This window comes from Heterodontus francisci, chromosome 9 (assembly GCF_036365525.1).
Source record: "Heterodontus francisci isolate sHetFra1 chromosome 9, sHetFra1.hap1, whole genome shotgun sequence".
Classification (NCBI taxonomy): Eukaryota; Metazoa; Chordata; class Chondrichthyes; order Heterodontiformes; family Heterodontidae; genus Heterodontus; species Heterodontus francisci.
The window spans coordinates 83,721,437-83,735,675 of NC_090379.1; the positions used below are offsets into that span (position 1 = coordinate 83,721,437).

General features: G+C 40.5%; 1 protein-coding gene across 5 annotated transcripts in view; it reads right to left on the reverse strand.

Moving 5' to 3' along the window:
• Positions 1–299: 299 nt before the first annotated feature.
• Positions 300–14,239, reverse strand: part of LOC137373881 (RAS guanyl-releasing protein 1-like) — a 96,756-nt gene continuing 82,816 nt past the window's right edge. For all 5 annotated transcript variants that reach the window (XM_068039408.1, XM_068039411.1, XM_068039410.1 and 2 more), the window contains 2 exons: positions 5,863–6,236; positions 300–3,723 (listed from right to left, as the gene is read on the reverse strand). In XM_068039408.1, coding sequence (XP_067895509.1) covers positions 3,553–3,723; positions 5,863–6,236 — 545 coding nt within the window. In that variant the 3' untranslated portion in view covers positions 300–3,552. The remainder of the gene's footprint in view (positions 3,724–5,862; positions 6,237–14,239) is intronic.

Sequence of the window (14,239 nt, forward strand, 5' to 3'; positions counted from 1 at the left end):
AAGGTGTACAATTACAGAATATGTCTTCCCAGCACCACCTGTTTCAAATTATCCATCAAGTTGACATTGACACCAATCAGTTCATCGTGACTCACCAGAGTTGTTCTTAAATAATGCAAATTGGACCCTTCCCTGGAAGATTATACACCGTTTTAGCTGGATAATGCTGCAATTGGTAAACTTACCCTCCAGGTTGAAGGTCAGATATGAATTGTAGTTTTCTGGCCCCAGATTCTCACTGAAAGAATAATAAACTAGAGTAATATATATATTTTAAGACATTATTTAATGTTTGATACTTTAAACGAAAGAATCCATCTTAATTATTATATCATGCTACAGATTACTTAACCATCACAATCAAGTCAGGTTACAAAAACAAAAATATGTATCATACAATTATACATATATACATTCACTAAAAAAGCACAACTACTTGCTTATTTTATAAAAAGTTACTTAACAGAGCCTTAAAGCTCCTTGGGCCTTTAAGGGGTGATTCAATGTGAATGGCTTCATACTGCTTTCCATTTTACATAAAGATCTGAGTAAAATTACTGCTAACACCTTTATCTACAGCTTGCTGACCTGACAATCTTAAATGTACACTTTAAGATACATCTGTATATACAAGAGCCTCATGGTTTCCAATTACTAAACTAATTTACTGCAATGCATACTCAATAACATTAGCTAACATAGTTTGCAATACACACAGAGCAAAGTGTTGGTTGAGCCAATGGAATATATTTTGTGGCTGCTGTGTAGTTTATATTCAGAAAAAAGACACAAAGTTACATTATTCAACTATGTGCATGACTCTTGGTTTTGTTGTAATACCCTGTGCTCTTACCTGAGTTGATGCAGGCAGATAAAAATCATGACATTTGTTTTCTGTCAAATCAGTTTCAGCAGTTTAGACTGAGTCATAACATTGTTCCAGTTTTATGACCATATAATTCTAAAAGCTAAGGACAATTTCTTCATTGATGCTGCATCAGATTTGTGACTGGACTACAGGGTGCTTTTGATTACATTGACGTATGCATTGCCAACATTCATAAGCGCTTTGAGACTAAAACGCCAACACACTTGTTATACAACTCAAAAAGCTTGTAGTTTGTATGAACTAGAAACGGTAATGGCTGACCACCAGAAAGATGCATCATATGCAGCAATTAAACAGTGTGGTTTGGTTATAAACTCATCAGTTATGTACACTCTGGTTCAAAATACAGAGTCTCCATTTATAGGGATTTGTGGATGAAAAATTTGAGCTATCGCTGAATTTGACATTTGTCTATGTGCTGCTGTACACTTATTGAATTTAGCCATTCAAACTTGATCATTAACCCAGTTCTGAATATGGTTACAACAATACAAAAGCAAAATACTGCGAACGCTGGAAGTCTGAAATAAAAACAGAAAATGCTGGACGAAAGGTCATTGACTTGAAACTTTAACTCTGAATATGGCTATTTTGTTTGTGTATGTTAAGTGGCTAGAAATGCCAAGAAAATATCAAATGTAATTGCATATGTTGACTGAGCTTCCCTTACAATAGCTGTAACACTTTTGCAGCTAGAACTGTGAAGCTTCTGAGTAATCCTGGGCGACTCTCAGGCCATTGTGATTCATCGTTGATGACTTGATTACACTTCTAAGTTTTATCAAGTTTAAGGAGGTAATCCAAGAGGAATGCAATTGATAGCTTTAGGTTAATAATTGACCTTGTAACATATGAGCATTAAATAAAATCTTCATGACGATCCATTATTTAGGAGGCTGAATACTTTCAAAGGTATAGCATTCTCATTTTCAGGGAGCTTTCTGGATGAAAGAAAAAAGTACTTGTATTTAGAGAGCATCCTATCATGTCTCTCATGACATTGCAAAACACTTCTTATAGAATAAATTACATTGAAATGCAGTTACTGTTGTTCTGTTTCACAGTATGAAAATAGTTGTCCAAAAACTTCATTGCCTAAAGGTCACTGTAGCCAGTTTATTGCAGCAGGTGATATAACTGCTTCAATACAACCTGTTATAAGTTTTCACATTCTTTCATTAAAACTGACACTAGGGCCAGGATTTTATCCGGGCATGGGGGGTCTTGACCGCCGACAAAAGCGTCGGCGAGAGCCCCGCGCCGACTCCTCTGGGAAAGACCCGTTGGCTCAAGTGCCAATTAGATACTTAAGTGGACAGTGACAGGCCTTCCCTGGGATCAAGGACCCTAGCGATGGAAGTCCCGCCCTCTGAGAGCTGTCAATCAGAGGCCAGCAGCTCTTTAACTGAGCAGTATCACCACAGAGGTGGTGGCTGTTGCCAGTATTTGACTCACCTGAGGCCCTGGAACCAGGCCACAGGCAAGTCACAGCAGGAGGGGTTTTGCGTAGTGGGGGTCACGGGCAAGGGTGAGGGGGTCAATAACAAGGGCAGGGGTGGGGCACTCAGTGGGCCCCCCCCCACTTCCCGATGCCAGGTCCCTTGTTCAGGCACTGTGTCCTTTAACGAGGGACCCCTCCCCCCACCCCGGAGCCAGCAAGTAACCCGCAAGGGTTTGCTCGGCCTGCTCCTCATGCGGCGACAGACCTGCCCGCCACTGGGATAATTCCACCTGAGGTGGGATAAGGCCCTTAATTGGCATTAATTGCTCACTTAAGGGCCCTCAATTGGCAGTGGGCAGGAAGGCTGTTCACAAGACTTCCCGCCCTGGACTTAATTTAGGTGGAGCCGATTATTTGCTTGCCCCTGCCTCCAAACCCAATGCAGGAGAGAAAATAAAAGTCCCCCCTGGATGTGTGATGCAACTCGCTATCATTGATAACATCTTCCACTCACCCAGCAGGGAAATATGAGAACGTATGCTGTGAATTCTTGCTGTATGATTTTTTAAAAAATAAATTTCCGGCATTTTTCATTTTAGAACATTTAAACATCTTTTCTGTATCAACTTTAGTTCATACTGTCAATAAATGTGGCTGTAATTTATTGTTTGTTTAAAATGGCCACAAGAACATTTGAAATGGCTATTTTGCTAAAAAAACATCGAAGTAAAACTAACTAGATGTAATAACTTTGGCGGTATAAATGAGTGATACTGGAGAGGGCACCCGTTAATCAACTCTCTCAATTTTCACAAAACAGTGTATAAAGGGCAGTAGATCTGATCAGCTGTTTGACACTAAAGCGGAAGTTAAAATTAACCCCATTGTGTGACTCCAAAATTGTCATTTTTAGCTGTCTTTAAAGTAATCAAATGTCCATCTGCTTCCATTCTCAACCTCCTGCTCAGGGGTGCACTTGATTCTTCATAAAGTTGGTGGTATTTATTATTTAAAAGTGTCTAGTGTTTGTAGTAATGCTTTTTTCTACTTTTTATGATTTTAAAAACAAGATATCAATTTTTCTTGGTGAGAAAACAATTAAATAATGTGAAAATATCCATCAATTTTCACCAAAAATCCTCACATTTTGTTAAAACTTTCTACAGATCCCAATACTGTACTCAAATACTTGGTATGAACAGTCTAAGTATTATTATACATTTTATTCTTGTGTCAGTGAAGAGTTTCTTGGTTCCATGATCATATGCTTTCGGAAAGAATCAAGTTGGTCTGTGAGCGCTTTAATCTCTTGCTGTGCCTCTAATAACTTCGTCTGCAGACTTGTGTTTTCAATGTGCAACTTGTCTTTTTCTTCTCGAAGCAGATTTCTTTCCTAAATCAGCAAAAGAACAGAAAAATTATCATTGCATATAAACCTTCAGATGTTCATTTTATTAGATGTAATACAGGGATAAGTCTCCTCAAAAACACCTTTTTGTGCTTTTTAGCTGCCTGCATTATATCTTGCTCATGATCATACTACAAACATAATCTTGGATAAAGCAATGTTATTATTCTTACTTAGTTAGTGTTGAGTATAAGACTGTATATGAAGAGATGAGAACCACAGGATCGCATAGTAACATTGTAACTAAGATTACATTCTTGCATAAATCCTTTTGATAGCCATACAGTAAAACTTGTCAAATTTTAATTAACTTCTCTACTCTTGTGAAATCTTCACACTAGCATTACATTCAAAATGTTAAATTATGAGGACAGGTTGCATAAACCTGGCTTGTATTTCCTTAAGTTTAGAAGGTTGAAGGATGATCAAATGGAGGTATTTAAAATGATCAAGGGATTTGACAGGCTAGATACAGAACAACTACTTCCCTGGTGGGGATATTCCAGCACGAGAGAGCATAATTTTAAAATTAGAGAGGCCATTTAGTGGTGAAGTCAGGAAACACTTTTCCACACAAAGGATGTAGTGAAAATTAAACTTGCACAATAAAAGACTGAGACCGCTGGGCCAATTTAAATTTTCAAGACAGATTTTTATGATGTAAGGATATAAATGAATGTCGAATAAAAGGCAGACAAATGAAGTTACAATACAGAGCAAGCACGATCTAATTGAATGTCTCTTCAAATTTCCTATCCACAAAATTACAGTTGAGTGCCTCACAAGTGGAAATTTAAATATTAAACAGAAAAGTACTGTGGGGCACCTTGATGGCTATGTTGGTTAGTACATGGTCAAGTGCAGAACAGACCAGGAAGATCATGGGTTGTATCCTCATCTGTCCTAAGGTAGGTGACTTTAGTAGTGGCATCGGTGCTTGTGGGCTAGGGAGGGTTCCCATATATGATTATATTCAGTTACTCCTGCTGGAAAGAGGGCATATGTGAATTTTAGGTGAGCACAGATTGCACTCGTCTCGGATGCCCCTATGGTCTGAATAGCCTGACATTGACGGCTGTCTACACACGAGGGATAGCCATTTGGCTGAGGTGTGGAAGACTGGTTGACATGTATCTAGGTCTGCAGGAAAAATTACTGGGAGAGGAGAGAATGAGAAGAAAGATAAATGGGAAGGAAAAGAATAGGCTAGAAAATTATTCAGTGAGTAATTGAGTTTGTCCCAGGGAAATCCCAGGTTTGACTCTGTATCTGTAGAGTTATCTGTGGCAATGGTGTGGAACTAGGCAATAGCAATGTTCTGCAATTGTCCTCAGCATCCATGTATTAGGGAAAGGAAAAATTGGTCACTGTTTCTGCTTCTGTCTACTAACCAGCAAAGCCCAAATTAAATCTCCACATTAATTCTGAACGTCTCCCAATTACTTCACATTAACTTAGTGATATGCTCAACAGCTGCATGAGTGGAGTGCATCAGTAGATAGTGACCTTGGCTGAAGTGAAGCTCTAACTGGGCACTTTAATAATTTACTTTGTGAAGCTGCTTTATTAATCAGAATCAAAGTACCCAATACATATTTTTTTAAACAAATGCCACAATCTACTCTACTTAAAAGGGAAGAAAAGCCAGTGAGGAGGAAGAGGAATACTTGATCAAAGTTGCTCTCTGAAATGGCCTAGCAAGCCACTCAGTTCAAGGGCAATTAGGGATGGGCGATAAATACTGGCCTAACCAGTGATGCAAACATCCCATGAATGAATAAAAAATTAATTCCCTCATCATCTTTCTCAACTACTACTGTATTTTTCCCAGTCTATTGGCTCCCATGCTAGTTCGAAATTGCCACACCCTGGAGTTGCTTCAGGATACACTGCCTTCTCTTGGTTAGTCACATCACTGGAATGGCCTGGTGGCAAGAGACTTCTGAAGTATTTTTTTTAAAGTAATGTTATAGATATAACAGTTGAGGTTTATTTTTAATATATTTTTGAAAAACAATGGGATACATTAAACAAAACATATTATCCAGACTTTATTCTGCCTTTTAAATGCCTATTACATATCCCAACTGTGATTAATGCCCTAAAAAGAAAATGGGTTTGTACCTTTTCAAGTTGATATAGTCGATGCTCCTTACTAAAGTCATCGCCTTTAGGTTTGTGAAAGGATGCCATATTTTCCCATTTTACACAGGGTCTTCTGCGAGCTGGAATTGGACTTGGGCACAATGGAAGTATATTTGGAGATAGCAGAGAGGTGTCTGATGTCCTCATTCTTCCCACTGAAGCCGCTTGATTTCCTGAGGTATCTGTGTCTGAGCTAGCTGTGTCAGTCTGTGAGGCCTTGTGCATTACAACAGGCTTCAATCTTACTGAAATCTTCTGGGCTGCACCTCCCATTAGCACAATAGTGCGGTCCTTGCGTTCAGAATGGTCATGCATTTCCTCATTGAAGTATGTAAATTGCCCGTCCTCATTTCCTGAAAAAAATGTTAACGTGGAAGGTGTAAGAAAACTTTAAACTAACTGAATCAGATATAGGATGTATGACTGCAAATGATTACTGCAAGTAAATCATTTTTTTTATTCTCGCATGCATAGTTTCCAGGAGGTAAGTGACCTGGCTGGGTATCAGATTTGGGATTACTTTGAATTACAAAGACTGTACAGCATAGAAACAGGCCATTCGGCCCAAATGCTCTATGCCAGTGTTTATGGTCCACATGAACCTCCTCCCACCCCTCTTCATCTAACCCTATCAGCATAACTTTCTTTTCCTTTCTCCCCTGTCTGCTCATCTAGCCTCCCCTTAAATGCATCTACGCTATTCGCCTTAACTACTTGTGGTAGCGAGTTCCATGTTCTAACCAATCTCTGGCAAAGAAGTTTCTCCTGAATTCCCTATTGGATTTATTAGTGAGTACCTTATATTTATGGCCCCTAGCTTTGGTCTCCTAACAGTGAAAACACCTTCTCTAAGTTTACCCTATCAAACCCTTTCTTAAACCCTAAGCTTAAAGACCTCTATAAGGAAGGTCACCCTTCAGTCTTCTATTTTCTAGAGAAAAGAGCCCCAGCCTGTTCAATATTTCTTGATGAGTATAACCTTTCAATTCTAGTATAATCTGTATAAATCTTTATTGCACCTTCTCCAGTGCCTTGAGATCATTTTTGTAATACAGACACCAGATCTGCACATAGTTCTATACAAGTTTAACAGATGAACAAATGAATTACGAGCAGGAGTAGGCCATTTGGCCCCTTGAGCTTGCGCTGCCATTTGATAAGATCATGGCTGTTCTGATTGTGGCCTCAACTCTACTTTCTTATCTACCCCCTATAAACGATGACTCCCTTGTCAGTCAAGAAGCTATCTAGCTCAGCCTTAAAAATATTCAATGACCCTGCCGCCACTGCTTTCTGAGAACGAGATTTCCACTGACTAACGACACTCAGAGAAAACCTTTCTCCTCATCTCGGTCTTAAATGTGAGACCTATTATTTTTAAACTGTGTCCCCTCATTCTAGTCTCTCCCAGAAGGGGAAACATCCTCTCAGCATCCACCCTGTCAAGTCTCCTCAGGTTGTTATATGTTTCAATAAGATCATTTCTCATTCTTCTAAACTCCAGTGGATACAAACCCAACCTGTCCAATCTTTCCTCATAAGATAACCCCTTCATGCCAGGAACCAGTCGAGTGAATCTTCTATGAACTGCTTCTAATGCAGTTATATCCTTTTTTAAGTAAGGAGACCACAACCGTACACAGTACTCCAGATGTGGTCTCACCACATCCTGTACTGTAGCAGAACTTCCCTACTTTTATATTCCATTCCCCTTGCATTAAACACCAACATTCCTTTTGTCTTCCTAATCGCTTGCCGTACCTGCATACTACCTTTCTTTGATTCATGTACCAGGACACCCAGATCCCTCTGTACTGCAGAGTTCTGCAATCTCTCTCCATTTAAATAATATACTGATTTTCTATTCTTCATGTCAAAGTGGACAAGTTCACATTTTCCCACATTATACTCCGGCCGTATTTTTGCTCACTCACTTAACTAATCTACATCCCTTTGCAGACTCCGTATGTCCTCTTTATAACTTACTTTCTGACCTATCTTTGTGTCATCAGCAAATTTGGCAACCATACTTCATCCAAGTTATTGATATAAATTGTAACTAGTTGAGGTCAGAGCACTGATCCCTCCACTAGTTACAGCTTGCCAACCCGAAAATGCCCCATTTATCCCTACTCTGTTTCCTGTTAGCTAACCAATCCTCTATCCATGCTAGTACATTACCCCCTACACCATAAGCTCTTATTTTTATGTAGTAACCTTTGATGTGGCACCTTATCAAATGCCTTTTGGAAATCCAAGTATACCACATCTGCAGGTTCCCTTTTATCCACCTTGCTTGTTACTTCCTCAAAAAACTCTAATAAGTTAGTCAAACACGATTTCCCTTTCACAAAACCATGTTGACTCTGCCTGATCGCATTAAAAGTTTTTAAGTGCTCTGCTAGAACCTCCTTAATAATAGATTCTAGCATTTTCCCTATGACAGATGTTCGGCTAAATGGCCTGTAATTTCCTGCTTTCTGTCACCTAGTTTCTTGAATGGAGGAGCTACATTCGCTATTTTCCAATCTGATGGGACCTTTCTAGGATCTGGAAAATTTTGGAAAATTACAACCAATGCATCTACTAGCTTTGTTGCCACTTTTTTTTTTAACACCCTAGCTGTCAGCCTTTAGTTCTAATAGTTTTCTCAGTATTTTTCCCTGGTGATTGTAATTGCTTTAAATTCCTCCCTCCCTTTCACCTCTTGATATACAAGTACTTCTGGGATGTTATTTGGGTCTTCTACAGTGAAGACATACACAAAATATCTGTAAAATGCTTCTACCATTTCCTTATTTCCCATTATTAATTCCCCAGACTCACTCTCTGGGATACCAAGGCTCACTTTAGTTACTCTTTTCCTTTTTAAATACTTGTATAAACTCTTACTATCTGTTTTTATATTTCTAGCTAGCTTTCTCTCGTACTCTAAATTCTCCCTCCTTAATTTTTTTTAGTTGTTCTTTGCTGGTTTTAAAATTCTGTCCAATCTTCTGACCTACCATTAATCGTCACAGAATTGTACACCTTTTCTTTCAATTTGATACTATCCTTAACTTCCTTAGTTAGCCATGAATGGTTCATCCTTTTCATAGAGTCTTTGTTTCTCACTAGAATACATCTTTACTGAGAGTTAGGAAATATCTCTTTAAATGTCTGCCACTGCATCTCTACTGTCATACCCTTTATTCTAATTTCCTAGTTCACTTTAGCCACCTCAGTCTTCATGCCCTTGTAATTCCCTTTATTTAAGTTTAAAACACTCGTCTTAGATCCACACTTTTTACCCTTAAACTGAATACGAAATTCAATCATGTTATGATCACCGCTAGCTAGAGGTTCCTTTACTATGAGGTCATTAATTAATCCTGTCTCATTGAATATACCAGGTCTAAAATAGCCTGCTCCCTGGTTAGCACTAGAACGTTCTGCTCTAAGAAATTGTCCCAAATACACTCCATGAACTCATCTTCCAGGCTACCTTTGCCAATGTGATTTGTGCAATCTATCTGTAGATTAAAATCACCCTCATTATTCCTTCCTGTAAACTCTGTCCTACAGCGTATCTACTGTTAGGGGGCCTATAAAATTCTCCCACTAGTGACTCTTCCTTTCCCTTAACATAGCTTCTCTCAATTCCTCTATTTACTTTATTTGCTTTTTTATGGCCTTATTAGCCTGTGTTGCTACTTTGTGATTGTATATCAGTGTCCCTAGATACCTTTGCTCCTCATCCCTATTCAGACTCTTATTTTCCGAGGACTATATGGCCTCCTTATTCTTCCTACCAATATGCACCATCTCATATTTATCTATATTGAAATCCATTCTGCAAGTTTATTAATGTCATCTTGTATTTTGTCATAATCTTCATTACTATTCCCACCAATTTGGTGCTGTCCCCTAATTTTGAAATTGTACTTTCAATTCCTGACTTCAAATCATTTATGATGTAAATGGTGAACAGTGATTCCAGTATTGATCCCTGTGGAACACCACTTCTCACCCTTTGCGAGTTTGAGTAGCCACCCTTAACCCCTATTCTGTTTTCAGTCCTGCATCCATATTGTTATCCATTATTCTACTTGCCCCGGATTCCACATGTCATGAGCCTACTATGAGGTACCTTATTAAAGCCTTTTGAAAATCCAAATATATTACATTTACTACTTTACCCTTTTCTACTCATTCTGTTACTTCAAATAATTCAATAAGATTGGTCAGGAAAAACCTTCCCTTCTGAATTCCATGCTAACTATTCTTCATTATACTTTTGGTTTATAGATATTTTTCTATTACACGTTTGAGGAAAGATTCTATTATCTTTCCTGCCACCAACATTAAGTTAACGGGTCTACAGTTCCCGGAACTTGTTTACCTTCCTTTTTAAATATATGAATCACATTAGCTGGCCTCCAGTCCTCTGGTGTTATTCCCATTTTCGCATGCATTTTTATAGATATGTAATAGTGTCTCTCCTAACTCTCCCCTAATTTCTTTTAATAGGCGTGGATAGAATCCATCCAGACCAGGAGTTTTAGTCACTCTAAGTTTCATGATTTTATCAATTATCTCCCCCCTTAAATGTTGTATCTTTTTTTGATCTCTTATTCTAATGTCATGTTCACAGGACTTGTCCCATTACAGCCCCCTTTTGCTCTGCACCATCATCTCTTTTGTCACTTAATTGCTCCTTCATAGGGCTTTCCTTTTGTTCTTCCCCCACCTCGATTTGTTTAATGCTCATTAAATCTCTAACTTTTTCCAGTTCTGATGAAAGGTCACTGATCTGAAACGAAAACTATGTTTCTTTCTCCATGGATACTGCCAGAACTACTGCATACTTCCAGCATTTTCTGTTTTTATTTCAGATTTCCAGCTTCCACGGTATTTTTGAAAAAGTTTAACCATGATTTTATTAAATGGCGGAACAGGTTAGTGGGGCTGTATAGCCTACAGCTCCTATTCCTTACTTTCTTACAAAAGTCATCACACTCCATAAATGTAACACTTCCTCAGTACTGCACGGAGTAACAGCCTAGATTCTGTGATGTCTTGGAGTGATATTTGAACACACAATCTTATTACTCAGAGGTAAACAAGTTGACCCTATAGGATAATTTTATGAAATCATGTTCTCAGTATGGAAACTGGTGTCGAGGTTGGGGGTGGGCTGGTCGAGTTGCAGGAGGGAAGGCGTAGTGTATGTCTGAATTCCTGATACATGCTTCCAGCAGGTGAAGCTGTGAATTTAACTCTTGCTGGATGTTAATCCATTCCTCCCTACTTAAGGAAATCTTGGATTGGAATTAGTTTGCTGGTTTTGGACTAATCCTAGCAACAGGACGGTGGTGTAGTTACTGGACTAGTAATCCAGAGGCCCGAACTAATGATCTGGAGACATGAATTCAAATCCTACCATGGCAGCCAGGGGAATTAAAATTCTATTAATTAATTAATCAATCTGGAATAAAATGCCAGTATCATTAATAATGATCATGAAACTATCGCATTGTCATAAAAAACCATCTGGTTCACTCATGTCCTTCAGGGAAAGGAATCTGCTATCCTTACATGCTCTGGCTTACCTCTGCCTCCAGACCCACAGCAATGAGACTGACTCTTAACTGCCTTCTGAAATGACCTAACAAGCCACCCAGTTGTATCAACCACTACAGAAAAGTTGAATAATACTGGCATCTACCTACACACCAGAAACTACAAACGCACACCCTGTCCAGTCGAATCTGCAAAGTCCTCCTCACTGATATGTGGTACTTGTGCCAAAATTGGGAGAGCAGTCCCACAGATGAGTCAAGCAACAGCCTGACTTAGTCATACTCACCAAATTATATCTGACAGTCAATGTGCCAGGCTCCTCCATCATCACCCCAGCTGACGGTGAGACGTGACATACCCACCAGAGTTGGCGACACAGTGGTAGGCTGTCGGAGGGAGTGGCCCTGGGAATCCTCAACATTGATTCTGGACCCAATGAAGTCTCATGGCATCAGGTCAAACATGGACAAGGAAACCTCCTGTTGATTACCACCTACTACCCTCCCTCAGCTGATGAATCAGTACTCTTCCCTGTTGAACCCCACTGGACGAGGCACTGAGTGTATTAAGAGCACAGAATGTACTCTGGGTGAGGAACTTCAATATCCATCACCAAGAGTGCCTCGGTAGCACCACTACTGACTGAGCTGGCTGAGTCCTGAAGGACATATCTGCCATATTCAGCCTGTGGTAGGAGGCGAGAGAACCAATAAGGAGGAAAAACATACTTGACCTCATCCTCACCAATCTACCTGTCGCAGATGCAACTGTCCATGACAGTTATTGGTAGGAGTGACCACTGCATAGTCCTTGTGGAGATGAAGTCCACTCTTCACAATGAGGACACCCACCATTATGTTGCGTGGCACTATCACCATGCTAAATGAGATAGACTCAGAACAGATCCAGCAGCTCAAAAGTGGGCATCAATGAGGCGCTGTGGGCCATCTGCAGCAGCAAAATTGTATTCAGCCACAATCTGTAACCTCATGGCCCGGCATGTACCTCACTCTACCATTACCATCAAGCCAGGGAACCAACCCTGGTTCAATGAGGAGGGCATGCCAGGTGCAGCACGAGGCATGTCTAAAAAGGAGGTGTCAACCTGGTGAAGCTACAACACAGGACTACATGAATGTTAAAACAGTGGAAGCAGAATGCAGGAAACAGAGCAAAGCGTTCCCACAACCAGCAGATCAAATCAAAGCTCTGCAGCTCTACATCCAGTCATGAATAGTGGTGGACAATTAAACAACTAACCAGAGGAGCTGATTCCACAAACATCCCCATCCTCAATAATGGCGGAACCCAGCACATCAGTGCAAAAGTCAAGGCTGAAGCTTTCGCAACCATCTTCAGTCCAAGGTGCCAATTGGATGATCCATCTCGGCCTCCGCCTGAGCTCCCCAAGATCACAGATGCCAGGCATCAGACAATTCCATTCACTTTATGTGATATTAAGCAATGGCTGAAGGCACTGCCTACAGCAAAGGCTATGGGCCGTGACAACATCCTGGCTGTTGTACTGAAGGTGTGTGCTCCAGAACTAGCCATGCCCTTTGCCAAGCTGTTCCAGTACAGTTGCAACACTGGCATCTACCCAACAATGTGGAAAATTTCCCAGATATATGTAGTCATAAAAAGCGGGACAAATCCAATCCAGCCAATTACCACTCTCAATCATCAGCAAAGTGATGGAAGATGTTGTCGACAGTGCTTTCAAGTGGCACTTACTCAGCAACAACCTGCTCACCGAGGCTCAGTTTGGGTTCCGCTGGAGCCATTCAGCTCCTGACCTCATTACAGCCTTGGTTCAAACATGAACAAAAGAGCTGAATTCCAGAGGTGAGGTGAGTGTGACTGTCCTTGACATCAAGGCAGCATTTGACAGAGTGTGGCATCAAGAAGCCCAAGCAAAACTGAAGTCAATGGGAATCAGGGGGAAAACTCTCCACTGGTTGGAGTCAAACCTGGCACAAAGGAATGTTGTGTGGTTGTTGGAGGCCTATCATCTCATCCCTGCATGAGTTCCTCAGGATAGTGTCCTTGGCCCAAACATCTTCAGCTGCTTCATCAATGACCTTCCCTCCAACATAAGGTCAGAAGTGGGGGTGTTCACTGATGATTGCACAATGTTCAGTACCATTCACGACTCCTCAGATACTGAAGCAGCCCGTGTCCATATGCAGCAAGACCTGGACAATATTCATGCTTGGGCTGATAAGTAGCAAGTAACATTCACGCCACACAAGTGGCAGGCAATGACCATCTCTAACAACAGAGATCTAACCATTTCATCTTGACATTCAATGGCATTACAGTTGCTGAATCTCCCAGTATCAACATCCTGGGGGTTACTATTGACCAGAAACTGAACTGGATCCGCTGTATTAATACTGTGGCTACAAGAGCAGGTCAGAGGCTGGGAATTCTGTGGCGAGTAACTCACCTTCTGACTCCCTGTCCACCATCTATCTATAAGCACAAGTCAGGAGTGTGATGGAATACTCTCCACTTGCCTGGATGAGTGCAGCTCCAACAACACTCAAGAAGCTCGACAACATCCAGACAAAGCAGCCCCCTTGATTGGAATCTCATCCACCACCTTAAACATTTACTCCTCCCCAAAACCGGTGCACAGTGGCAGCAGTGTGTACCATCTACAAGATACACTGCAGCAACTTGCCAAAGCTCCTTCGACAGCACTTTCCAAACCTGTGACCTCTACCACCTAGAACAACAAGGGCAGCAGATGCATGGGTGCACCACCACTTATAAATTCCCCTCCAAGTCA